This window comes from Scheffersomyces stipitis, chromosome 2, assembly GCF_000209165.1.
Source record: "Scheffersomyces stipitis CBS 6054 chromosome 2, complete sequence".
Lineage (NCBI taxonomy): Eukaryota > Fungi > Ascomycota > Pichiomycetes > Serinales > Debaryomycetaceae > Scheffersomyces > Scheffersomyces stipitis.
This window is the reverse complement of record NC_009042.1, coordinates 1,860,066-1,886,590: the sequence shown is the minus strand read 5'-3', so window position 1 is coordinate 1,886,590 and position 26,525 is coordinate 1,860,066. Positions and strand designations below refer to the sequence as shown.

General features: G+C 40.9%; 13 protein-coding genes across 13 annotated transcripts; 5 read left to right on the top strand and 8 right to left on the bottom strand. All coding sequences in view use genetic code 12, as the record gives it.

Annotated features, from left to right (window-relative positions):
• Positions 1–119: 119 nt before the first annotated feature.
• PICST_41824 (predicted protein) lies at positions 120–968 on the top strand (the record flags this gene model as incomplete). The annotated part of the gene is made up of 1 exon (XM_001383095.1): positions 120–968. One exon carries the CDS (start codon positions 120–122, stop codon positions 966–968), a length of 849 nt encoding a protein of 282 aa, XP_001383132.1.
• A 47-nt stretch (positions 969–1,015) lies between these two features.
• On the bottom strand, positions 1,016–2,786 carry PICST_67038 (X-Pro dipeptidase; the record flags this gene model as incomplete). The annotated part of the gene is made up of 1 exon (XM_001382554.1): positions 1,016–2,786. One exon carries the CDS (start codon positions 2,784–2,786, stop codon positions 1,176–1,178), a length of 1,611 nt encoding a protein of 536 aa, XP_001382591.2. The 3' UTR covers positions 1,016–1,175.
• A 455-nt stretch (positions 2,787–3,241) lies between these two features.
• On the top strand, positions 3,242–4,381 carry PICST_42365 (predicted protein; the record flags this gene model as incomplete). The annotated part of the gene is made up of 1 exon (XM_001383094.1): positions 3,242–4,381. One exon carries the CDS (start codon positions 3,242–3,244, stop codon positions 4,379–4,381), a length of 1,140 nt encoding a protein of 379 aa, XP_001383131.2.
• A 47-nt stretch (positions 4,382–4,428) lies between these two features.
• PICST_30078 (predicted protein) lies at positions 4,429–5,982 on the bottom strand (the record flags this gene model as incomplete). Its single annotated transcript, XM_001382553.1, has 1 exon — positions 4,429–5,982. One exon carries the CDS (start codon positions 5,980–5,982, stop codon positions 4,429–4,431), a length of 1,554 nt encoding a protein of 517 aa, XP_001382590.2.
• Positions 5,983–6,274: 292 nt separating this feature from the next.
• PICST_40580 (predicted protein) lies at positions 6,275–6,742 on the bottom strand (the record flags this gene model as incomplete). The annotated part of the gene is made up of 1 exon (XM_001382552.1): positions 6,275–6,742. The coding sequence occupies one exon, from the start codon at positions 6,740–6,742 to the stop codon at positions 6,275–6,277; it is 468 nt and encodes a 155-aa protein (XP_001382589.2).
• Positions 6,743–7,154: 412 nt separating this feature from the next.
• On the top strand, positions 7,155–8,126 carry PICST_81403 (predicted protein). Its single transcript, XM_001383093.1, has one exon. The coding sequence runs from the start codon at positions 7,321–7,323 to the stop codon at positions 8,080–8,082; it is 762 nt and encodes a 253-aa protein (XP_001383130.1). The 5' UTR covers positions 7,155–7,320; the 3' UTR covers positions 8,083–8,126.
• A 191-nt stretch (positions 8,127–8,317) lies between these two features.
• On the top strand, positions 8,318–10,306 carry PICST_55245 (predicted protein; the record flags this gene model as incomplete). Its single annotated transcript, XM_001383092.1, has 3 exons — positions 8,318–8,521; positions 8,558–8,941; positions 9,035–10,306. The coding sequence occupies 3 exons, from the start codon at positions 8,318–8,320 to the stop codon at positions 10,304–10,306; spliced, it is 1,860 nt and encodes a 619-aa protein (XP_001383129.2).
• An 81-nt stretch (positions 10,307–10,387) lies between these two features.
• KRE7 (glucan synthase subunit involved in cell wall assembly) lies at positions 10,388–13,326 on the bottom strand. Its single transcript, XM_001382551.1, has 2 exons — positions 12,414–13,326; positions 10,388–12,269 (listed from the first exon to the last, which is right to left on the bottom strand). The coding sequence occupies exons 1-2, from the start codon at positions 12,613–12,615 to the stop codon at positions 10,510–10,512; spliced, it is 1,962 nt and encodes a 653-aa protein (XP_001382588.2). The 5' UTR covers positions 12,616–13,326; the 3' UTR covers positions 10,388–10,509.
• Positions 13,327–14,521: 1,195 nt separating this feature from the next.
• On the bottom strand, positions 14,522–15,610 carry CAR12 (arginase; the record flags this gene model as incomplete). The annotated part of the gene is made up of 1 exon (XM_001382550.1): positions 14,522–15,610. One exon carries the CDS (start codon positions 15,608–15,610, stop codon positions 14,522–14,524), a length of 1,089 nt encoding a protein of 362 aa, XP_001382587.1.
• A 578-nt stretch (positions 15,611–16,188) lies between these two features.
• Positions 16,189–16,767, bottom strand: PICST_30072 (predicted protein; the record flags this gene model as incomplete). The annotated part of the gene is made up of 1 exon (XM_001382549.1): positions 16,189–16,767. The coding sequence occupies one exon, from the start codon at positions 16,765–16,767 to the stop codon at positions 16,189–16,191; it is 579 nt and encodes a 192-aa protein (XP_001382586.2).
• A 568-nt stretch (positions 16,768–17,335) lies between these two features.
• On the bottom strand, positions 17,336–18,732 carry KRE9 (Cell wall synthesis protein KRE9 precursor). Its single transcript, XM_001382548.1, has one exon. The coding sequence runs from the start codon at positions 18,228–18,230 to the stop codon at positions 17,394–17,396; it is 837 nt and encodes a 278-aa protein (XP_001382585.2). The 5' UTR covers positions 18,231–18,732; the 3' UTR covers positions 17,336–17,393.
• A 2,730-nt stretch (positions 18,733–21,462) lies between these two features.
• On the bottom strand, positions 21,463–22,158 carry AGA1 (A-agglutinin attachment subunit precursor; the record flags this gene model as incomplete). Its single annotated transcript, XM_001382547.1, has 1 exon — positions 21,463–22,158. The coding sequence occupies one exon, from the start codon at positions 22,156–22,158 to the stop codon at positions 21,463–21,465; it is 696 nt and encodes a 231-aa protein (XP_001382584.2).
• Positions 22,159–24,987: 2,829 nt separating this feature from the next.
• UGA2 (succinate semialdehyde dehydrogenase NADP+ linked) lies at positions 24,988–26,469 on the top strand (the record flags this gene model as incomplete). The annotated part of the gene is made up of 1 exon (XM_001383091.1): positions 24,988–26,469. One exon carries the CDS (start codon positions 24,988–24,990, stop codon positions 26,467–26,469), a length of 1,482 nt encoding a protein of 493 aa, XP_001383128.2.
• Between the last annotated feature and the right edge of the window lie 56 nt (positions 26,470–26,525).

The following is a 26,525-nucleotide window of genomic DNA, read 5'->3' as shown; positions in this document are numbered from 1 at the left end:
TTCCCGGTTGGCACACTACTCGCCACCACCGTTCTTAAATACTCAATCCTATATTTCACTTATATCTCTCTACAATTCCTACTTCCATCTATTTTTCTTCAAGTCAAATATTACATACTATGTCACAGAGATTTGCTGAGTTCATCTCCCGAATTGCCATACCCGCAGGTTTGGCTGTGGCTTTGGGCCAATCGGCCATTTACGACGTAGAAGGAGGCAAGAGAGCCGTTATTTTCGACAGATTGAATGGGGTTCAGAAAGATGTCATTGGAGAAGGAACCCATTTTTTGATTCCATGGTTGCAGAAGGCAATTGTGTATGATGTGAGAACGAAGCCTAAAACCATTGCCACCACGACTGGTTCCAAAGATTTGCAGAATGTCTCGTTGACATTGAGAGTCTTGCACAGACCTGAAGTGTTGCAATTGCCCAAGATCTACCAGAGTTTGGGTTTGGATTATGATGAAAGAGTGTTACCTGCCATTGGAAACGAAGTGTTGAAGTCTATTGTAGCCCAGTTCGATGCTGCTGAGTTGATTACCCAGAGAGAAGTCGTGTCAGCTCGTATCAGACAGGAGCTTGCAAGAAGAGCTGATGAGTTCAACATCAAGTTGGAAGATGTTTCAATCACTCATATGACTTTCGGCAAAGAGTTCACTAAGGCCGTGGAACAGAAACAAATTGCACAACAAGATGCCGAGAGAGCCAAGTACTTAGTCGAAAAGGCTGAACAGGAAAGAAAAGCCAATATCATCAGAGCCGAGGGTGAAGCTGAAAGTGCCGAAACTGTTTCCAAAGCACTTGCTAAGGCTGGTGACGGTTTGTTGATGATCAGAAGATTAGAAGCCTCTAAGGATATTGCCCAGACATTGGCCAACTCGCCTAATGTATCGTACTTGCCAAGTGGAAAGGGCAATGCTGGTGAAGAAGGATCCAAAAACTCGTTGTTGTTGAACATTGGACGTTAGTACTACTTTAGTGGTCATGACTTTGTAAATAGCTAAAAATCGTGAATGATACACTATTATGAACATGTATGTACAGAAAGATTATGCATCTACATAGTAGATGATATAGTAGTCAGCAGTAGACTCTATACCTAGATATTTAAAGAGCACAATCTAGATATGGTATGCAATAGCAGACTTTAATGCCATAATAGGTTTCTTCAGGCATTATATATCCAATATGACCAACTCTTCGTCAATTCCTGGAGTTGTAGCATTTCCACTAGAAATTAAAGCCTCAATATCAGCAACCTCCTTCACACACCCGCTGGACAAGTTTATAATTTCGTCCTGGGTGCTGCCTACGACGATATCGTCTTCAACTCGAACACCAATGCCCTGGAAATGCTTGGGCCATTTGTTGTCTTGCGGAATATAGAGACCTGGCTCAATGGTAATGACATTGCCTTCTACAAGTCTCTTGAAACGCGAAACTGATGGGATATCATGCAAATCTAATCCTAGATGATGTCCAATATAATGAGGATACAAGGTACGTGCTACTTCGTTCTGAGATACTCCAGAAAATCCAGGCAAGTTTCTCAACTCTTCTAACAAGCACTTGATAGAGAACTCATGAATATCATGTAACGAATAACCTTTACTTTCGTCGCACATATCTATGCACTTTCTATTGGTGTTCAAAACGGCTTCATAGATATCCCTCTGAGGTTGCGTAAATCCTCTAGGAGAGTTGGGCCATGTCCTTGATATATCAGCACAGTAACCTCCTAGCTTGCCTCCAGCGTCAATAAACACCAATTCATCCCTATACAAAAGATCGTCATTTCTGGTGTAATGGATTGTCAAAGCGTTCTTTCCAGATGCAACTACAGGAATGTATGCCAGTTTGTCACAGCCACCTTTGACGAACTGGTAGTCTAAATACTTTGCCAAAGTCTTTTCGGTATAGATAGGCGATTCTGAGCCAACTTTAGCCATAGCCTTGTTGATTGCTCGAGAAGATATCTGCGCTGCAACATGCATCACTTTGATCTCGGCCTCTGACTTGACAGCTCTCTGTTCGGCTATCTTTCCTGCTAATGGTTGAATCAATTTGCCCGAGCTTTTTATAAGTTCTGCTATACTAGATGCTGTAGCTGATGGAGCATTGGAACCAGTGAAAAACGACAGAAACCGGGAGCCTACAGTCAGTTTGGCCAGAACCAGCTTATCGTCCCAGAAAACATAGTCGTTGCGTTCTAGAAGCTGCAGTATATGTTTTCTGGCACTGTCTATATCTTCTACAAAGTCTGCGTTGAAATAATCGTATGCTCCTTCCAATCCCAGTCGTTCGCCTTCCCAGAGTTCAGTCTGAGGATTCTTGGGTGGAACAAGCATATGTAGCACCACATCGTCGTCGTCACCGTTGTCTGCGCGTTTCTCCACAATAGCCACTGAATGGGGCTCTAACCAACCTGTCATATAGTACAAGTCGTTGTCCTGCTGAAATTCGTAGAATACACTTCCCGAACTGTACCTGACGTCAGCTCCTACAAGTATAGCAATAGACTTTGAGGGCATCTTCGAAGCTAGAGCCAATCTTCTGTTGTAGTATTCCAAAGCTGAAATGCTCGGAGTCAAGTTCCCAGGGGTGGGCAAGTAATGAGGTCTAGTTTCATGTGTAGGTTGTCCAACATTGTAGGGAATGGATTGGCTTGGTCTAGAGTCGATGGAAATGGATCTAGTGAATGTTCTATCACAATTACCTGAAAGATTTGACAAAATTCGACTTCTTTTCCATATCCTCACAGGATGAAGACTTCGGGCACGAAGCATAATGGCACTGGAAGTATATCAACTATGTATATCCAATGGAAATATGGTAGTAGTGAATTTTTCACTTGTAGAGCAAAGCTTCGAGAAGTAGTGTGCATTTCTGGGATCTGAAAAATTATAGATGCGGAGCTCAACTACGAGTGAACAAAACTACTTCGGTAAAGTATAAAAACAAGGATATTTGAGATCTTAACTGTAATGAAATATGTAAATCAATTAGAGCTTTTGAATACTATGCAACAGATATCAAGTCTATTTCAATATCTTGTTAAGGTAAGTGGCCAGTAGAAGCTTCCTTAAGTATAGCAAATTGCGCGTGAGATGCGCTTGCTGGATATGGGTTCAACAACTTAACTATGAGCATCAAATTTCACTAACTGTGCTTCCACAGATCCACGAAAAGAGCCCTTTCCTATGCTCCATTTCCACGCTCAGCACTTTTCATTGCTGCCCTAATGCCACATATTGTCTTCGACTCTGCCAAGGGCTTTTGTTACGACAGTTCTGGTGCGGGCCCAGGTAGGCATCTGGCTACCAGATCCAATGGATTTGATCAGCTACCTTGGGACGACTACTTGCCTGATGAAGTAGACGAAAGTGAAGAAGAGACACCTGGTAATGACGACGATTCCAGCATTCACGCGACTAGAAAGAAACGGCTCACTAAACTGGAGAAAAAGGAACAGAGACAAATGAAGAAAATTAATGCTGCTCGCAATAAGCATATCAAGAGACAGCAAGAGCTACTGGGTTCCGGAAAAGACAGGGACATGTCTGAACTCGAAATCTTCAATCCATTCCTAGCCAAAAGCAGTATAAAATCAATACATAGTAATATCCTCAGAATGGCAGAACAACCCAAATCAATCGATTTCAAGTTGTTCCAGTACCATTCTATCGCACTTTATAGCTCGGATCTAGACCATATTCTTCCTGGTGAGTGGCTCAATGACAACAATATTTCACTTATTTTCGAGCTTATTAACCAGCTCTTCCTCAAGAGTCAAGATCCGGCTAAAAAATTCAACTACCAGGTCCAGATGTTGTACCCATCCTTGGTACAGCTATTTTTGCATTTCCCAGTCACCGATGACTTGGAAAATATTCTTCCTATTAATGAATTGAAGCAGCTGAAGTTCATATTTATACCGATCAACTTCATTGACGACTACGAAGACATTGATTTGGAAGATGTTAATAATGGCGATCACTGGGCACTTGCGCTTTTGTCGATTTTGGAGAATAGACTCTATTTGTACGACTCCATGGCTATTGATGGAGACGAATTTGCATCGCAATCTGAGACCAATTTGTTGAACGAATTGATAAAGAGATTGAAATCGTGTAAAAGCATATTCAAGGCAGGCGACAAGACCAAGATAGATATCATAAGGATGAAGTGTGACCAACAGGATAACTTTGATGACTGTGGAGTATATCTCATTATGATAGCATGCTTTTTAGTAAAGCAACTACTCTTCTCCGATTCAGCGGAAGGGGCTGTAGACTTGGATATTGGAAATGTCCGTTTCAATGCATTAAGTGCAAGGCTCTATATGATGAAATTGATTCATAAACTATATAAATCATTATAGCATATATATACCATTACAGATAGATATAAATATCATAGCATAACATTTTAGCTGAAGAATTTCTCGAGCAACGCACCTGTCATGGTGATCGCAATACTCTCGGCTTGAAGATCGTTGGTGAGCTCGTCCATTCTACTTTGAAGTTCGCGTACTGCTAGTTTACTATCGTGACCCTCGTTGAAAAATACATCTTGGTGACTTCTATAGCCCACACCGATCTTTCCGAGTCCAAGAGCGCCCATAAGAGAGAGTATATTGTGGGTCGTAGCAGACAACGAGGAGTCAGACATCGTTCTAATGTCGTAACCCAAAAGTTCTATCATTTTGAGACGTGGCGCCTGCTTCACGACTGAGAGGATAAGCAAGAAATTCTTGAAGTCTATGATCAAGTTCAAGTATCTAATGAAATTAATCGATGCTGAGGTAGATGACTTGGGTACTGCGGGCGCTAGATAGTCCAAACAAGCTACAAACATGTCCAGAAATCTAGAGTTTTCTAAAAAGTTCATCTTTGCTTTTCTGTTATTGGACTCTGACAACGGCACCATGACCTCGTGGTAAAGCAAATACTCAAACTTGTCTTCTTCGGCACTAAACAAGTCTAGAAGGGCGTCGTCATTCCCTACATCCATCAACGAAAGCGAGTTGAAGGGTTTAAGAAAGATCATTACGATGCCGTACATAGAAAGGATGTTGGATCTGAGGATAGGAAGATTATCGCTCAACAACAATAAAGGGCTGGCTTCTATCTGAGCATTAATCGTCTGGTATTTCACAAAGAGTACATCAAACTCCTCATGAAACTCCAAGAATTTAAACTGTTTAAACAAAACTGTCAAACCATAGAATTTTACAAGCCAGAAGTAGAACAATTCGTCACTAATATGTTCAATTTCTTCTTCTTCTGGCACGCTGGAGCTTAGTAGCATCTCACACTTCGTGTAGTAGTTGTTTACTTTTTTTGCAATGGAATCTAGATTTTTGAAGCCTCCTGAAGTACTATCGTCACGACGTGTGAATGTAAACTGCTGCTGTTGCAAGCTGTCCAACGGAAACCATATAAGGTCGAATATGCTAACAATATACTGGAAGAACAAATACTCTATGAACCGATTCTCTTTCAATTGAGCAAGACTTCTAGGCTGGGTATAAAATTGAACTACGGTAGAATACTTGTTTAGAAAGCTAAGCGCATTCTGGTAGTTTGTCTCGATAATGGCAATTACAACTCCTTGTCTGACTTCGGAAAATAGTTGCTGGTTGTCCAGTGGACTTGATGAAGCATTGGATGAAGCTAAGATCGTGTCAAATTTCGTATTCAATGTTTCCTGAAACTCACAGCTTCTCTGCTGAATTGTAGAACACCACTGACGATCGTATATATTCTGTTGGCCGTGCTTCTTCAAATAGTCAATAAGTTTCTCGTGAGAAGGGTGGAGTGCTCCATATCTATTCATAAGATGCAAGCACTTGCTAGCTATATGAATACAGAAACTGGTGTACTGGCTCGAATTGGTGGATTCGCAAAATTTGTTGAAAACATAGCTAAGCTGGTTTATGGAAAGAAACTCGATATCGAAATTCTCCCGTAAAGATAGCATTGTTATTAGGATGTTGATAAAGAGTAAGGAAAAGACAATTAATTGTACTTAGATAAATCTATACATGTATAGTCTGTGTGGCGCTACCATTTACCGATATGGAACAACCGGCTTTTCACATTTCCACTATATCTACATGATTCATTAAATACATTATTCTATTAGGTCCCTGTCTTTAAATCATTATCGTCTCATCTGGCACAATGTGCAAAGATATCTGTCACCATATGTTATAAACCTGCAAGTTGCTTACAAAAAAGTCCTGCAATAGCTGAATGTTGAGATCACAAGTCTACAACAATATCAGACTTGTCAGATACGATGTACAAATATCAAATAACACCTGTGCACAGCCCCAACTCAACGGAATCCATGTACTCATAGTTAATGAGCCGGCTTTGTAAATAGCACCTAGCATAATGCCTATTACAGCACTAGATATGAAACCACGGAAAAGTCCTATGAATATGCATAGCGCCATTGTAGTAATGTTCACAGCCATCGAAAGCTTCAGAATCGGCAATCTGTGTCTGTATGAGCTGAAAAGGTTATGTGCTAGCGATATAACACCAACCGTGCTGTATACTCCGCCAAAGAGTATGAGTGTCCAGTAGACTGTGAACTTCCAAATGTCAAAGGAGTAATAGAGAAACAGTTCCTGGTACTTTTGCTGGTGAGCGCCTATTGGCCAATAGAGGGATGGGAAGTCTGGGGTAGAGTAGCCAATCGGCACGTTTAGCGAGGATACAAATACTCTCATCGGAATGTGGAGAGCTTGGTAAGACAAAGAGTTGTGGAGTTTAGATTAGAGTAAATGCATGTAAATTCATTTGGTGTGTTTGTATGAGTGAATCACGTGAGTTTCTACAACTGGAGATTGGTAATAAAGGGATATGCAGCAGGCTCAATTTTTGTGGTATACATGCTAAAATTTGGTGAAACAATTTAGGAGATCATCTTGTAAGTATACTGTCTTTTTGGGAGCTTTACTCTATTTTGGTTTGTGTTTCTCTGACTCTTGTTCCTGGGCCCAGCTTAGGCTCAGATCTATGCTACCTTTGCTCTAGTGTTTCTCTGCAGTACGTCCATTTTCCAGAACGAATTGCCACTGTTAACAATTGAGATTGAATACATGTTTGTCTATTCCTTCTTAGATCTAACACTTTTGTATCAATTGCGTTGTCTTTGGCTCGATCTTTAGAGGAAGACCCACAAACATCGTAGAAACGACTACTGGATTTCATTTTGCTGGATTTTCAGAAGACAAATTTGAAAAATCTCAAAATAGTCTGAACTTTTGTATTCAATTTAGAAGTCCCAATCTCATAATACACTAATATGTCCAGAAGATACGACTCCAGAACAACCATTTTCTCGCCTGAGGGCAGATTGTACCAAGTGGAATATGCGCAAGAGGCAATTTCCATGGCTGGGACTGCCATTGGTATCTTGTCTACTGAAGGAGTGGTGTTGGCCTGTGAGAAAAAAGTCACATCCAAGTTGTTGGATAACGATGGTTCGGCAGAAAAGTTATACGTCATCAACGACAACATGATATGTGCTGTAGCTGGGATGACTGCTGATGCCTCTATCTTGGTGAACAACGCCCGTGTCAATGCGCAGAGCTACTTGAAAACTTACAACGAAGAGATTCCTTGTGAAATCTTGATCAAACGAGTCTGTGACATCAAGCAGGGATACACACAACACGGTGGTTTAAGACCGTTTGGTGTAAGTTTTTTGTATGCGGGATATGACGACCGCTATCAGTTCCAGTTGTTCACGTCGAATCCTTCAGGAAACTACTCAGGCTGGAAGGCTACCAGCATTGGAGCCAACAACTCTGCAGCCCAGACGTTGTTGAAAAAGGACTACAAGGACGACTTGTCGTTGAAGGAAGCCTGTGAATTGGCCATCAAGGTCTTGTCGAAGACCATGGACTCGTCCAACTTGAACAGCGAAAAGTTGGAGTTTGCTACCTTGAGCTTGTCTAAAATTAATCCCGGTCAGGTGATCCATAAGATCTGGAAGGATTCTGATATAGACTCGTTGATCAAGGAGTCAGGTGTTTTGGACGACAAAAATACCGACGACGACTAGATACATACGAATAAACTAACAAAGGAATAAAGTAGAAATATGTTACTATAATTGTAGGTATAGATACGAAAAAGTGTTGACTTTTAGTCTCTGGTTATATGCGTGTCTTACAGAATGTCGCATAATAGACTATGGAGAGTGGAATGCAGTATGGAATCGACTATTTCTACCATTTTATTCTACCGTTTATTTATTCACCATAATTTCTTTATCCTTCTTTCTTCTTCGATTCTCGATGGACTTCTTCACTCCAGGGCTTGTGGGCTCGTCTCGGTCCAGCAAGATCCTCAATGAGATCAACAACAATAATCGCATCTCCTTGAAAATCAAGCAGAAGTTCACGGAAACTAATGAGCTTACTGCACACTTTCTTTCCAGTCAATTGAGCGAGTTCTCAGTGGAATTACAGCAGTCTTTACAAGATAAAGGTGACTTACTTGTACTTGAACAAGAGAAATCCTATGGTGATTTCAAGATTCTCCAGGAATCTTTCCAGGAGTTGTACTATCTGTTAAATATTGAAAACTTCAAGTTCAATCGAGTTTCTAGTCTAAGTTTGAAACCGCTAACCTCGATATACGCCCCAGTTAAAGACATTGATATAGATTCGACTGTGGAGACAAAGTTGAACAGTATCAACCTGTCAACCAATCAATTGCTCAATTATTACTATATCTATCTCATTACACTTAATCTTTCCAATTCGTTGATCTACAAGACTCTTGAACTTAAGAGCCAGAACGTTTATTGGGAGGATTTGTACAATTCCCGATTCAGCAAATTTGTCTATTTTGTCCAAATCTCCCCAATAAAGCTATATGAGTTTGGAAAGACTGTATACCATCATATTTTGGATAAAGTTGCTGAGAATAAGGATGAAATCTACCGCACAACCCAAACCAGTGGAACTGAGGAAGATAACCCACTCTGGTTTAAATGGGTCAAGACTAAGTTCTATCTCAATGTGACATATCAGTCAATTCGCAAAGCTCTCAAGGCAATCTTCATAAACACTAATCCTACCATATCACTAGTAAACATATCTGCTCGTACTACTTATACTTGGTACAAGTCTGCTATAAGGTTCATCTGGAAGACGCCAATGAACTTAATAAACCTGGAAATCAATGGCAAAATTGGCCAGATCAACCAGGAAATTGAGTCCAACACAGCTATGATCGACACTTTAATCAAGCTAGACTTGAACGATAAGGAAAGCATTTTCTCGAGCTTAGAAACAATTCTTTCTGTCAAGAGTTCTGAAAAAGAGAATGCCCGAATCTTCAATATTTTGAATGGTGTTGTGGAATTCGACTCAAAGTACAATAGTAGTATCCGTAAACCTTCTTTCTTGACTCGCTATTGGCTTCTTTTAATGATTGTTGTATTGTATGGCCCTTCACAGTCTCTCAACATCTACAATAATAGATACGAAATCGTGCAATGGGTCAAACACAACTTGGTAGACACTACAATAGGCTTTTTCAAGAACTGGTTGATAAAGCCAATCACTGATATGTTGAACATCCTCCGAAATGATGATGATCTCACAATTACCTCTAAGGAATCTCTTAGGTCAGATCTCGATTCGCTTGAACGAATGGTGTTACAATTCCTTGATGATGAGAAGATAACTGATGTTAACAAGTCTCAAGTTCATGAATTGATTCAAAATGGTGATTTAACCATGTTGATGAACAAGTATGAAACAGAAATTCGTAGTCCCGTCAAGTCTCTAGTAAGAGGTTCTTTGATAAGATCGATTCTTATTCAAATCCAAAAGACCAAGGTTGATGGAGGAATAGCCATAAATGGTATCGACAAGTTGTTGAAGTCGCAACAGTTGGTTTTTGGCATCGTATCTGTCAGCCCTTCACTAATAATATTATATCAGTTCTGGAACTACTTGACAACTGCGTCGCCAGTAATTGTCAATGGAAAGCAAGTAAATATCGTTTGTTTGAAGTCGTTAAACAATATAGAGAACTTGTTGGTTCTTCTCAATGAAAATAAAGACAGTGTCACAATTGAGAATAACTACGAAGGAGAGTTGTTAATCGAAATCATCAACTTGATCGTTAGTGCTAGTCTCATCATTCCTAAACAACTTGAAAAGGATTGGATAAGGGACTTGAACGAGTTGAATAACAGCAACTTTGACGAGAAAACGAAACTCGAACTCATCAGAAAGATATGGAACATGTATGGCCACTATTTTAGATAGTTTTATGATAGTTTAGTTATGTATCAATGCTACGAGAAATTTTTGAGAAGCATGTTACCAAGTTACATTAAGTTACTGTACGAAACCAATGAAATATATTAATTTTTCGTAAATCAAACGAACAGAACTAAAACCAGAAAAACAAAATATAAGACCACATCCGACCAATAATACATAAAGTAAACCATTGCGTATAAAAATGTCTAGCATCCCACTATTTTGTTCTTTGGGAAGGTGTAGCCCCCATCCTCGTACTTAGTTAAGTTGACATTGCTGTAAATATTCAAATGACTTTGGATATAGTCATAAGTAGGATAATCTTCTGGATCACATCCTACATTGACTTGATCAGGAGGCTGATAGACTCTAACGTAGTCAATACGGAAAGTAGCAGGGAAGACTAAGGATGGCCAATCTATGTAAGCCCAATTGTTGGAAATACCAAAATTCATGATTATGGACATTGGTTCTTTGGAGATCTGTCTCCAGCCTACATTTCCGTTAGGGTGCAAAGCATTTACGAAGAGAGTGAAGGTAGGATCCTTGCCCACAAACCAGGTGACATAGCCATCCTTGTCGTCATTGAGATACTCAAAGCCATAGTACTGGAAGTTGTGGCCATAAGCACCTCTTTCGTACCAGGAAATGTTCAAATTCGTGACTCCAGAAATAGCTTGCTGGAACGGACCTCCAGTGTAGGTATTCATAGAAGTGACCGAAGCATTGTAAACTTCTATAAAGTCGTAATCGGGATAGTACCAGATATCCATTGGAGCGATCTGCATCGATTGCGAGGCTACACCGATGTTGGGGTTGACATGGTTCTTGTCTGTGGCAACTTCAGCTTCGATAACATCGATTTCTGGAGCTCCTCTCCCTACACCGGGATTGGGATGGTCAGCACCTGAACAAGTACACTTGTTTAATCTCTGACCAGGTAAGTACGAAATCCCATCCGGTGACGACTGGTTGTAGGTTATTCCTGCGTCACATTCGTCGTATGCGTAGGGCCAAACACCGTACGTAGTTGCTAAATAACCAGGTCTACCCAAATTGCCCATAGTCCACATCCCTGGCCAGAGGCCCGAGACATCACCATAGTTGGGCAACCTGGCAGACAACTCGATTCTCCCCTGCGTGAAACAGAATTTGTTCCAAGACTGGAGCATCCCAGATCTGTAGAATAAGTCGTGGTTTTTGAAGGCATCCATGCGCAAGTTCAAGGTTCCATTCTGAGTGGAAACAGCATCCGGAGAGTACCATTCCAAGTCCTTAGTAGCATCGTAGTGCAAGTCCGGAGCAGTAAAGAATTGATCGTCCCCGTCATAGAAGGTTCTGCCTTCTGCATTGAATTCATCACTGAAAACAAGTGACCAGTTGGATCCATCTTGTGCCTTTATTGTGAGAGCATCAGAAGGAGTATCTGGGTCTACTAGATTGGTTCTGATGGCACTAAGCAAAGGATATTGGTAATGCGTCAATATCTCGTACTCCTCGGGCGTATAGTGGACCCCAGCTCTCGAAAAGGTGAGAACAGGCAAAACCACAAAAACACAAATCGCAGCCACGAGTAAGAAAATTACGCCTAGCAAGCCCCCCAAAGCACGCTTATCCAAGGTTTTCAAATCGTATACAAATCGGTTTTTGTCATATTCGGCATCTTTGACTGGATCTGGATTGTGCAAGTAATCGTCTGGCTCCTTTTCGTCGATGTAGAGCGGGAAAGACGACGCTGGATAGCCTCCAAATGGGCTAAAGTCGTAAGACAAAGGTCCAGACGAAACCAGTGAAGAATCGCCATCGTTCTTCAGCACTGCCATCTTGTTCAAATTCTGCAACGACGACAGCGACACCACCCTGGAACCAGCCATAGTGGGGTATCTGTCGTATTCAGAGGGAACGATAGTAGAAGGCTGAGGTTGCGACAACAGCTGCGACATCAGATTCGTTCCACTGTGACTGCCTTGGTTAGGAAACACAGGAGACAGTAAACTGCTGGTATCTACAGGTGTATAAAGAGCTGTTCCGGGATTTAGCCTTGGAGGAGCCAAGTTGGGGTGGGCATCGTCCAGCGATGAATTGTCTGAAAGAAGTCTAGACGTAACACCTCCACTACCATTGAGAAAAGTGTGGAAAGGACGTCCGTATTGTGTATTCATTTGGTCTGTAGGACTGCTGGAGTAAGACAGTGAATTTGTAGATGGCTGACGCGATTCAAGCGATGAAGAGTCGGCCTCCGTAGACTCAAACGGATTGTCTGCATTTGTTCCCGTCTTGGGCTCGTTGTATGTGAGATCTCTTCTGGCCATTTTTAATGGTTATTAATATAATGATAATATAGCAATATCCTTTAGGTAGTATTGCCAAATAAAATGTTAATGGGATGGAACGGTGATATGTTTTATACCAATGGAGATGGTATTGATGGACGGTACGGTAGTGATATTAACGAATGGATAATAGCAGTGCTTAATATTTTGAATATGATTTATACTGATCAAACACTGTGGTCCCACTTGTTTGTTTACCTAGTATGAAATAGTGCGAGTATATAGATTGTACGCAGTGGGAATGACTGATGAAGTTCACACAGACTGACGGTACGTCGACGATAGTGGTCTATAGCAGAAGTATGTAGCAGTGGTGTTGGTATCACGCAGTAATTGGAGTGATGTTTATTGCGGCTGTAGATGAGTTGCCAAATTAGCTCTTGTTTACAATGAGGGTCTTTGTGTGAACTATTTTTAACCCTATAATTACTACTGCAATAAATGTATCACGGACGGGCTCTCTAGGTCTTGTCAAACGATCTGATTGGCTCTTTCGCGAGTTCCTATACCAGTCGTATCGGTCCCTGAATGTGCCTATATTTGTTCTAAGCGAATGTGGTGGAGATCTGGTGACCCCTGGGCTATTGATAGAACTACACAAGAAGTCGTGAGATGAGACGTCTGCGGAATCCAGAGTGTTGATTCTAAGTCTTAACAGTCGAACTATACGTCTGTCTGCGAGCGATAGAAGTAGCAAAGAATGGGTGGAAGCAAAGGTTGAACTGGGGTTGGAAAGAAGAAGTATATATCTGGAAATTTAGCCATCTTCAACAACAGCTATACAATGGGGGGCTTTGTGCGTGTGTGCCTGCGTGCAGCTACCAGATTGCAACTCGAGACATTCAACACTGCCTTGGGCTACATGAGCTACAATACTCGGGAGTTTTCTCGGCTGCTGGGCCAAGGTAGATAGACAACATTAACTACGGCTGCTGGTCGGAAGCTGGTGTCCATCTTGAAAGCAGTGAAAATTTTTCTGGTGCCCAGAGATGCAAATCGAGCAGAGAGCTCCGTTGGCTTTTGGCTAAAAGGCATTTGTGAGACAATTATCGCAGAGGCTCTCCTTATGGACGGAATATTAAAATACACAAAAAGTGTACAGATGCAAAAATACAAGAATCCGCCGTTGCAGGGAATGTCCTGATATCCGACTTTGTCTTGTCATGTCTTGTCTTGTCTTGTCTTGATTTTTTTTTCGTTTCTTGTCTGTTCAAGTTTTTCTGATTCAACCGTAGCGAAATTCTTGGATCTGGTATCGCACAATAAAATCCAGATCTGCACCCTGGCATGGCCAGATGTACTATGAGATCATCACCCCAGAACTTCTTGGAGTGAAATTCAAATTCTTAGTCTCCAATACATTGACCCTAATTCATAGTGTAAACAATTTTGCACGTATCTGCCCCTTTGTAGTCTCATTGGGCTTCTCTTTCTACAGCCGTGAAAAAAGCCTCCTTGGGCATCTTTGTTCGGTTCCTGTAGTCAGTTTATCTCATTGCATACTGTTCCATCTCCCAGGCAACCACTAAACTTGCAGAGATAAGATAATGGAACGAAACAACAAGCAAGAGAGTGTCTCCATAAGATGCTATACAATAATAGGGAAGAAACTTTAGGTACTGGAACTTCTGGTGAACGTATAGATTTTCACTACCAGAATCTGCGCTCATCTATTTTTATATTTTCCAATTTTCGCAGCCATTTTGCGCTTACTATTATAATAACTATTTGCAAACTCGTTGCAAATATTGTAGATATTGTCACCAATGCAATTAATCCTTGTACTCACCTGAGGAATAATATTGAATCAAAGTATCTACACTGTGGCCTAGTACTTAATAGTTGAATACAAATCCATATGAGTTCTAAAGAATGCACCTATTTATCACTGTTCTACACCTTTCACCACCATCAATTTCAAGAGCGAGTCAACAACTGAAGTAGCAGCCAAACTAGTAATTTCTGAGTTTGTATCGTATGGAGGAGATACCTCTACAACATCTGCTCCAACCAATTCAATACCCTTCAACCCGTCAAGGATGCTCAACAACTCTCTTCCTGTCAAGCCTCCGATTTCCATAGTTCCCGTTCCTGGAGCCGTAGCTGGATCCAAGACGTCGATATCTACGGAAATATAAACAGGGTTTGTCTTGACTGCTTGTTTCAATTTCCTGATAATCCCAGACACTCCCAACTTGTCAACATCATTTGCACTGATGATGTTGAAACCACACTCTATATCATGCTGGCCATCGTAGACATTGTCTATGTACGGAGCTCTGATTCCAACATGATAATTACCACCATCTACAATATACCCTTGTTCATGAGCGTAGTGCAAGAATGTACCGTGATTGAGAGACATGTAGTTGGTGATTCCACCTCCTAGAACCTTAGGGTTCCATGTATCAATGTGGGAATCGAAGTGGATAATTTGTACCGGTTTTCCTATTTGCTCAGAAACAGATTTCAATGCCATCAAGGTGATAGTGTGATCACCACCCAAAGTGATGATCTTTGGGACCAAGTTAATGTTGGTTTTATGCCTGTGTATCACTCTCTGTCCACGGTATAACTGATTCAAGGCGATTCTGTTGTCAAAAGGTGACATGGCTACATCTCCACAATCGACAATGCTGTAATTGTGAGTAGTCTCATCATAAGGGTCAATTGGGTAGTTCTTTCTCTTCTTGGTGGTTCTGACATGAGCACCTCCAATTCTTCTCGCCGATCTCCTGATTGCTTCGGGACCAAATCGAGCTCCTGGTCTGAAAGAGACTCCGGTGTCAAATGGAGCTCCGACAATGGCTATGTCTATCTTGTGCACATCTGAATCGTCTATGAATTGTGGATCGAAACAATTGAAATGGGGCAAATGGGCATAGGTCAAAATGCCACCAAAAATTCCTTGGTCCATAAGAATATCAGAAGTATCGTCATCGGAGGGAAGATTAACTTTCGACTGCATCTTCATGTAATGTCCATGAGCATAGCTGAGTTGCGAATCTGATAACAGCTGAAGATGATGTGATTTGAAATGATCAGTCTCTTCTTCTTCGGTGAACAAAGCAATTTTTCTCAGCTTGAGAAGTGATTTCTTGTGCTGCAATGACTGCTCGGAACGAACAACTTCTCCGTAGAGACTATCGAGGAAGGAAACAGCGAACTCGTCGTCTTCTGTGCCTACAGGCAATGGAATCTGGGGATTCTGGTCTTGGATGGAAAACGAAAGTGCCTCGTGTGTCAAACACGAAAGAAGGGCCAATTGGGACAATTTCATACTTAATTGATATTTTTCGAACGAAAGAAGAGGAGTTCAGTGAAGACTGTGGAATTCTCCCAGATATATATGATAACTGGGGAATGGCTGAAAAATTCGAGGATATTGCTCTTCGAATTTGCGCGTTCTCTCCATTTTGGGAATCTGCGCTATGCTAAAAGATGCGCATATGGCATATTTTATCAATATCAAGTTTAGAACTTGATTTACATCTTCAAATTGTCCTAAATCGTTATGTTGTTCTAACAAGTAGATTAAAAATGAATATATAATTATCTCAGGACACCGTCAAGGTGCACCACCCGGACCAATTCGCCCTTGTTATCGTATATATTCCAGTCTATAGGTTCTTTGCTTAGTTTCTCCAATGATTCTGATAGTCTATGAATAGCTTCCAGAGCCTTCCAGTAAATTAGAAATACTATGAATAACAATATGAGTACGAGTCTGCCGATCCTGAACCATTTAGACTGGAGTATCTTCTTTGTTTCATTGTAGTATTCTTCTGTTGTTGAACTTATGTCAAATGACTCTACGCTAGAGCTGTCCAGTTGGTGAGGTTTGTTTTCGTTATTTTCGGCATTATCATCATAAACTTCGTCGCTATAGCTACTTTGATGTGGTCTGTGTTGTTGCCTAGCATTCTTTAGTTGCGGTAGTATAGCCTCTTCAGCTAATGTCTCATCATCCGAAACATCATCAAGTATATGCATTTGTGTTAGATTAGCAGAACATCCTTCTTGGACAGAGGATCCAACATTGCCTCCATAGCGTTCTTCAGCAGCATTGGCAGCATTGGCGACATCTTGCAATCTCATATTCAAGAATTTCTTGGGATGTTTCATACACATTGTGGATTCTTGAAATCTGTGACAAGTCTAACAAGTTATATAAAAACCCCACCAAGAAAAGACAAACAGTCGAGACTTGTGAAAACTGACCAGGGGTACAGGGCTATGATTAATCGCCGATTGACCCGGAAACTATCTGTGGTTCAAGCCGTAGAAGAGAATAGTCGATAATGTAGGGAAAATTCGCGTCTTTTCTTCCCCCAGTTCCAAGCCTTGTTTCCTCTATGAAGACCAGAGCCAAATATAGGCTATGCCTTTTTTTGCCAATTGATGAGAAACAGGTTATAATAACCGACTCATTCCAATTGGGGAGTGAACTCAAATCGTAGAGATATTTCAAATAAAGAGAATTGGGTGACATCGTACTATGAATAGAGTCAGCATAGCGAGAAACAAAAATCTCGGCTAATGTATCTCTCTTCAAACCTCACTTAAGCAATACCTCTATTCTTCACTCAATAAACAAACTTCTTCTATCAAGTAGAGTTCAGAACAACCTGTAACAGAGAAACATACTAAAATAAATTAGATACATATAACTAGGGAATACGAAGAGATACTTATAATTGTGATCAAATACAATTGACTTTATATTAAAACAATAATGCAAACTAACTAAGCAGCGCTTAGTCCAAGTCTAACCATCTTCTTCTCTTGGTAGCGGCACTCAATGTAGCCTTGCTGACTCTGTCGCTGGCAGGATAGAAGTAACTTGGATATGGAGCTACGGATGCTGCGTTAGGCAAAGAAGTAGGGGTATAGTCCCAACCAGGAGTGATCGTAGACATAACCACAGGCTTTGGACCCTTGGTGGTGTAGTAAGTAACAGCACTGGTAGGATACTTAATACTCCAGGTAGTAGCGGTGACTTTGCTTCCAGGTTGAGTTTGCATAGGAGCAAATCTCTTGGTGCTTGTTTGCATAGTGTACGGAATCGTAAACAACGAAGAAGCATACGTGGTTGAACCTCCGTCGATATCGGAAGTATCGGCCGCGGGACCAGCACCAGTAATGGTATATATAATTGAGGCTATACTTGTACCAGACATACTTGTCAAATGGAATCTGTTAGAGTAGTGGGCAGTCGTGGAACCAGACTTGAATGTAGTATAGATTTGAACGTAGTAGTAACCATTAGGATAGTTGCTAGCAGGAACAGTTACTGTTGTTGACTTCGAACTTAATGGTAGTTGGAAAACAAGAGGATTTTTGTCATCGCAACCGATTTCCGTATTTGTGTTGGTACACAACAAAATGGTATAATATTTAACGTTGGACAATGAGAATTCGTCAGAAGAATCAGAAGAATCATCATCCCAACTGACTTTGAAAGAAGCCAGACCCCCGGAACCAGAGAATGAGTCCCCTTGCTTTGGTGCAGTGATGTCAACGTCAGCTGAGGCTAACGAATAGAACAACGTGGAAGTTAAGAACCACGATGCAAGTGTAAATATTATGTGCATGTTGGTTTGAAAATGGATAAAGAATCAGAAAGAATCAATTGACTTTCTATAAAATTTATTCTTCTAGTGAAACACTTATGAAGTTGTGAATGACTATAAAGAGCTGATTAGCCAAAAGATTGTTATGGAGAAATCTTGTAAACAATTGTCCACAACGTTGAATTCAGTGTTCGAAGATTTGAAATTAATCAATTCAGTAAATTTCAGATTCTAGATTTCTATCGAAAATATGAAGACAATCCTTTTGTCTTTGCAATCTCTTCGATATCTCTATCTTGATGTCTGTATTAAGCGAGTGTAGCACGCGTGCTGTGGTCTACGAGAGTCTCAAGCTGGATGGCTGTGTATCCCTTGAAAAACACTTAGCGTGGGAAAAATTCGAGATGAGGTTTCAGTACTGTTGAAAAAGCGCTGAGTGTGACTGAAAACTCTTTAAATGTTATGAAGCAGTATAGATACTCAGACTGTGAAGTGCCACTGTGTTTCTAGCTGGTTCGACTTGTCTGGAGGCTCTGGCTGTGAAGAGAAGAAGTAGCCAAAAGTATTGAAAATGGATCTGGCCAGATGCGTTTTTGTGCGTTGCTCGCTATTTGTGATTGACAACCTGTACATAGACGGTCGAAACTCGACTTTCGTGTTATATTTAGAGTGGATTGTTTACAGTGGAAGGGGCGATGTCGCGGTGTTGGAAGAAAAATGTCGCACATAAATTCTGTTAGGAGAGGTATATTTGTGGTGGTGTACTTAGAGTTGCTGCACTTAAATGTTCCTGACAACAAATTTACAATCTCTTGTTACCAATCTTGAAATCTTCAACTTTGAGATATAGTCTATAATTAATTGCTGCTCAAACGGATATCTCGGATTAATTAGAGGCCAATTTCCTGAGTTCCTAAAGATAAAACCAATTGCTGAAATATTTGCAAGCATTTCCTCGTTGGAAATCCTGCAGTTCCTAACAATTAGCCTTCTTGTGTAAATTCTGGTCAATGCAAGGCTGAACAGATCAAGTTTCTCGGCCGGCTGAGACTTCTCAGGCACAAAGTAAGCCACGCCAATTAAACGGAATTCCATGTAGTTATCATTCGTAATTACTATTTTCTATTGTACCCTAGCGCAGGTGACAATCTGCAAGCGATTCTATGCTTCTCAATGGGTGAACGGCCTCCATTAAGAAAATCGTCAACTCTTACTTCATGGAAGAATCTTCCGATAGCCATATCTCTTTCCTTTAAAAATAATCTACAGCCTAGATTCACAATGCCATGTCTCTATTAATCTACTTAATTAAATAACCTGAAAGGACCTGTTGCAAGTCTCATTCAGTAATAATGCTAGTGTTAGATGACTTGGTGCTTCCGTTGGTAAAACAACGAACCACTAATGTCGGAAGCAGCATGTCTGCCATTGGCGCATATGTTTGCACAGCAGGGTTCTCAACTTCGACAACCGCCAGTCCTAGTATCCTGCGATCGTGTGAATCTCTTTCCTCTATTGGAGGGTGCAGAATCTTAAATTGAGGAAGCTCACTTTGCTTGTCGGAATTCGTTGGTATAACTCGCAGTACCGTAACACGATTCTTAGAACTTGGAATATACCTGCTAACTTTTTGAATATTGTCGCCGCCTTTCTTTCGAATACCTTCGGTGCTTCGTCTACTTTTTGCCGCCTCATTATTGTTATCGGTATGCTTTGGGTTCAGAAATAAATGACCCACTTTATTTCGAGCTGTTCTCATCATGTTCATCACTGTTATAGAGTGCATTATCAGTACCCAGTATCTTGTGATACAATGAATACACCACTGTTGAAATCTGATTGTTGACAGTTAAAATGCCGAAAATGCTATACTTGGTAATAGTAGAAAATCCGTTTACGATTGGGGTGATAGTGCTTGGTCTGCCTGACATTGGAAGTTGAAAAGTAGTGGCTATAGGATGCAAAAATTATTCAACGAGTTATTGATAATTATTGACAAGTTGCCCTCTTTAAGTACTTCTTCAAAATGACTAGTTTCTGGGTTTGCAGTAAATTCTAGTATAGGTCTCTATTACCAATGGTTATTAACGAAGGCAAAAAATAACATTATAAATTACTAAGTAATATGCTCCGGAGGGAACTAAGCTATATTATATAACCTTCACTTGCTTCCTATTATTAATATTTTTCACATCCAAAAGAAATCTTCATGCATCTCTGATAGTGGCATACAGGATCAGAAGGATTTGCTGCTTGACCTAGACGCTGTACCGGACGACGGCAATAGCAGCAAAGACGTTTATCGGCAATAACTCCATAGAGAAGAGTATTCCGATGTGCCAGCACCATCACATCTACATCGCTGAAAAAATTGTGTACCTCTGATCAAAACTAGTGACTGTCAGTTAATGACAGAAAGATTCAATTTACAAGAATTTGAGTGGGCAATAGATACATCTAGCAAGTTTCGGCAAACATAGACCCTCTATAGAAGACCGTTCTTCCGGCCCGTAATTTCAAAACTTTATCAATTAAATAGAACCGTGTTGTTCATAGCTCCCCGCATATAAATTGCTGATAGCAGACGAAATGCCAGATGACTCCACTTATACAAGACTGAGATTCTTACCCCGGACATTGAGTTTGACTGGTCAAGAAAAGTTGGCTGATGGATGTAACGGTATCGGCCCTAACAGTGTCCGGCTTTATCAATTTGAAGCTGATTCAAAAGTTTTCTTTCAAGAAGTCACATATATTCTTGGTGCATACGGAAATAATTGGGCACGCTAGCAATAGGCTCCCGGGCCCGGCCAATCTTCCTGTGAACCTTCCCGTCTCATTGTCTAGCAATTTTTTTGTTACAAGTTCATTACTTTGCTGTGTATGGGGTTTGGTATATAGTGTCGATCCGTTATACTTGACCATGAATAAATTAGGTTTGACTAAATTCTTTCATGGAGTAACAGGTTTCACATTTTTCTTGACTTAGCTGATTTTACTATTTTATGACCGCCAGGCGCTAGAGCCGTCATTCCGTAGATAGAATACCTCTACAGCACTATTGTTGTGTTTGTAATGTGTATCTCATTAAGTAGTTGTGAAGGCTATGTATCTAAATTCACTCTATATGGTTCAACTCTATGTACAATTAGTCGTAATGCTCCAACGAAAGATTCGCTCTCTCACCTTGTTCTTCTCATGCAAGTTTAATGCGTTGTGAATGTGTTTAAGTCGGCCCGCGAAATAATAAGTTTTAGGTGAAACGAACCATTTTCTTGGTTTCGTTGGTAATGTAAGTATGACCTTCCTCCGGATTATAGCTCCAGACATCTGAGTTTTCATTATCGTTGCCCAGAGTTTCTGGGAAATAGTTGAACGATGACAGGTTGGTATCGATCATTCTGAGTGGGACATCAATTGTGTAATCCTGGGACATCATTGCAGAATCCACAGTCGGCGAAGCAATACGAATGATGTTGTGGGCAGTTTCCTGAGGAGGCTCCTCAGCACCAGCACCATGGTAGTCAAAAAGTGAAGAACTCGATGAATTCACAGGTGAAGTCATGCCCAGCCCAACTATGATGCTTGGGGGAGATGTGAAAGTTGGACTTGTGTTAAAAGAGTTTGATCTTCCTGCTAAAGCGTTCGAAGATGAGATAGTAGTACCGGTAGCTTTTTTGGCTTGTGAGCGGTAAACCACAGAAGGAGACTCCGATCTGCGTCTCGAGGAAAGATTGTTCGAAGAACGTGATATAATAGATGAAGTGGATGAAGAATGCTTGCGAGACAACTTGGAGTTTTTTCCAGCACTCGAGCCCGCGTCCAATGTAGCGTTTTCTGAATCAGCAGACGTTTCCTGTTGGTCCATTACAGACGTCTTATACCTCTTGTGAGGTGACCTGACCTTGTTCCAAATAGAATTGGTGACCGAACTGAGTGGAAGATACATTATCATTGTAATGTTTAGGACAAGGCAGAGGATCTTGTCCAAATAACCAGTGATATTAAAGCTGTGCAATGTAGATAGTTAAATTGTAATAGTTATGGCAATCTCAAGTAACTGTAGCTCTCGTGTGCCTTATGTGTCTGAGTCTATAGGCAGCTGTATAGACTAATAAAGTAGATGCTAAAGGTAAATGGTTATGGATCTTCAATTAAACTTCAGCCATATCATTAACGTCAAACCGGTTGTTTATATATATTTTCAGATATTTTCATGCTGTTCCATCTTGGCCCGTAGCTTGTCACCTATTGCCATCTTCTTTACTAATTTGAACTCTAAACGAAATACATTTTTCAGGTGCATGCGTAGAAAAAAATTATTACAATTTTTTTTTTATCTTATTTCCACGCTGGAAAACATTGGAAACGCTACTGGAGTTAGACTACAATGGACAAACTGTTACGCATAGGATGGGCCCATCAGGTCCATTAGTGATATCCTGGCTCTAATGACAAATTATTCTGACGGGTCATCCTCTTTTAGGAAACCTCAACTTAACTTTCGGATTCGGTAACAACGATATTATTGAACGCACCCGCTGTTCCTATAAGCAGAAACCACCCTGCACGTCTAAATCCGACTTTTGGTGAATGGCACGGAATAAAGAAAATTCTGTTATATCCTAGGCATCCGATGAGAAATCTCCGATGATATGTCCGCACAAAAGGTAGGCGCTACTAAGCGCTAACGCTAATAAGCGCGATTGGCAGCTGCAATTACCTCTTCCTCCGTCTACCGCTACGATTTGCCACTTGTCTTCTCCTGAAGGTCGCCACTGGAGATAACCCCTTCGTTGCCTCATTACATGACGATTAATAATGAGCAGAAACGGAGGGAAGAAATATCAGACATATACAAGAATGCTGAATATATTTTTAATATTTGTTTCTTTCCGTGTCACGTTCTATATGTATAGGTCGTTTCTCGTGTAACGGTGGGCATTAACCTGGCAAACACGTGAGGTTTATGGCTCATCTCAGAATTCGTAAAACTCTATTCACTTTCGCCTCCATCTAATCTCAGTTATCATTTGGTCAGTGTTGGATCTCTTTAAAGTTTGCGTGTGCGCTCACTTTTCAGGGGAACGTGCAGATCGCTGTAAAGTTAAGTGACTTTGCTGTCGTTTCCCGGGGGGTTCCCTACAACTTCTAGAATTGTCATGCTTTTGGAGCAAGTCAAGTAGTCATGGATGGAGTTGGGTGATTGTTAACGCTGGTGGAGAATTGGGGTGTGAATGTAGGAATTGCGCTATCCAAGAGAATGTACTGCGCGAAATGAGAAGAAGACACAAAAGGTAGTCTGATCGTGTACACCTACTGCATTTCCAAAAGATGCGTTAGTGGTCTTTCTCTGTCAGGCCACAGCAGCTGTCATATGGAGCTGGGTGTAACTTCTCGTATAGATGTGTCAACGGGGTCGTTCACAATGGCGATGATAAGACAATTAGGAAGTGCTGGATCTACTACTCAAACCAGAACCCTTCACCGCCGTATCCGTATCTCTGAGCAGACTCCTAAGCCCGCCTCAGTTTCTCTATCCGATAGCCAGCGTTAACTGCAAAATACATACCTGGCTTGAGGTTGTATTTTCAAACAAACACATCAATTAGCGGTGTCTGAAACAGACAAGAGCCGCTTCTTCCGCAGCAGACGGCAACTCAGGGACAAAAGAAACAATTCTGGTGTCGATCAGAATATACATCAATTAACACTGATAATAATGGTGGTAATAATAAAGTTTGTTCTTGATTCTGTTTTGTTTCAGCACTGGAGTGGGGATACCCGCACAAAATAACGTAGATTAGGTTTCGGAGGAAACTAATGCATTATTAATTGATTCTCTTCAGGGCTTTGAATGGTTAAAAATTATTAACGCGACGTTTGGTGAAGCAATTACTTGCAGAAGAATACGTAAATGCCGAGAGAACGGCGCTAGAAAAATAGACGCTGAACCAGGCTTATAATTTTGCAATTATGCTAATTGATAAGCTTTGAAATTGAGTATGATATCCGACCACATAAAATATAGTTCTGTTAAACTTCAAAGAATAAGAGAGATTGGCTTCCATTGCAATTCGAGTTTGCGTTCCAATTGCTTTTCAATTGGGTGTATTCGTGTTCTAGAGCCTATAGGTAATCCACATCTTGTTCACAAACGGTGGCGTATTGGCTGATCCACATCTTGAAGGTGAACGGTAGCATGTAGACAGAATCAATCTACATTGGCATTGGCATTTAGATTAAGATTTTGGTTAAATTGAATCGTTTCGCAAAAGTTCTTTTTGCAGGGTTTGGCTTCTATTGTACTTGCCGCTGTAGAATAAACCGGTATATCCGCTTAAAGCTAGCAACTTTAGAGAACAAAAAATTACCCGATCTTTTTCATTACATAGAATTGAGCAAACTGTTTTTCTCTTAGTTGTATGGACTCATTTCCTTATCGAGAATTCGCAACTAGTGCCACCCATAGTGACACCAACCAACAATAAAAATATCCGGACACGCCAATTCAAATTGTTCTACTTCTTTGGACTTAATTACAGACAGTCTACACCTATACAAATAAAGAAATATTAGGCAATATATTCCCAACGATAAGACCCTACTGCAAAATATGAACGAGTAAAATGGTTGGTAGCGCGGGCCGCAACCAAATTGCCTGATTTGGAGATACCCGCGCGGCTAATCGACCAAGATTCTGGTAGATTTCCCCAGAATATAAAGTGAAAAATTCCTACTTCCCTTTGAACATATTTCATTTACTACACTTAACAAAATGGCTCCTACTTTCAAGAATCCAGATCTTATCAAGACCAAGCCTTTCATTAACGGCGAATGGTTTGAATCCAAATCCTCCAAATCCTTTTCGGTCTTCGATCCTGCTACCGGCGAAAAAATTGCCGAGTTGCCTGATCAGACCCCAGAAGAAATAGACTATGCCATCCAAGTAAGCGAAGATGCCTACCGCAAGTACAAGCTCACATCTACTTACGACCGTTCGAAATGGTCTAGAAACTTGTACAATCTTATCATGGAGAACGTTGATGATTTGGCCAAAATCATCACCTGGGAAAATGGAAAATGTTTAACCGATGCTACCGGTGAAATCAAGTATGCAGCTTCCTACTTTGAATGGTTTGCTGAAGAAGCAAAGAGAAACTACGGGCACACAATTCAGCCATCGAATCAAAACAATAAGGTCATCACCTACAAGCAGCCAGTTGGTGTTGTTGGTTTGCTTTGTCCATTCAATTTCCCATCTGCCATGGGTGCTCGTAAGGCTGCTCCAGCCCTTGCTGCTGGTTGTACTGCTATTCTTAAGCCAGACGCCCAAACTCCACTTTCTTCTTTAGCTCTTGCTTATTTGGCTGATAAAGCTGGTTTCCCTAAAGGAGTATTTAATGTTGTCTTGGTTTCTGCTGAAAGCACCCCTACGTGCGGCTTGAAGTTCTGTGAATCCAAGGTCATCAAGAAAATCAGTTTTACCGGCTCTACTCCTGTTGGTAAGTTGTTAATGAAGCAGTCTTCTTCCACATTGAAAAAGTTGTCTATGGAATTGGGTGGTAATGCTCCTGTTATCGTCTTTGATGATGCCAAGTTGGACATCGCTGTAGAACAGGCTGTTGCTTCCAAGTTCAGATCATTGGGCCAAACCTGTGTGTGTGCCAATCGTATCTATATTCAGCTGGGAGTATACAACGAATTCTGCCGTAAGTTCGTTGAAAAGGTCAAGAACTTCAAGATCGGTAATGGTTTCGAACCAGGTGTCACCCATGCGTGCTTGATCAACGAACGCTCTATCACCAAAGTCGAAGATCATTTGCAAGATGCCATCCAAAAGGGTGCTAAAGTACTTCTTAAAGGAGGAAGACTTCCTGAGTTGGGTCCATTGTTTTACGCTCCCTCTGTAGTTTGCGATGTTACCCAAGACATGAGAGTCATTAACGAGGAAACATTTGGACCTTTGGCTGCTTTGGTTAAGTTCGACACGAAAGAAGAGGTCTTGCATTGGTGTAATGATACTCCATTTGGATTGGCTTCGTACGTTTTCTCTGAAAGTTTGAACAACATCTGGTATATGTCTGAATACTTGGAATCAGGAATGGTTTCTGTGAACACTGGTATCTTCACTGATGCCGCTATGCCTTTTGGAGGTGTTAAGGAATCAGGATTCGGAAGAGAAGGATCTCTCTACGGTATGGACGATTACACTGTGGTGAAATCTATTACCTTGGGTAATGTCTACCATCATGACTAATATATAGACTTTGTACACTAATGTATCTTTGGAGATATCTGGTTTCAATAGGAGCA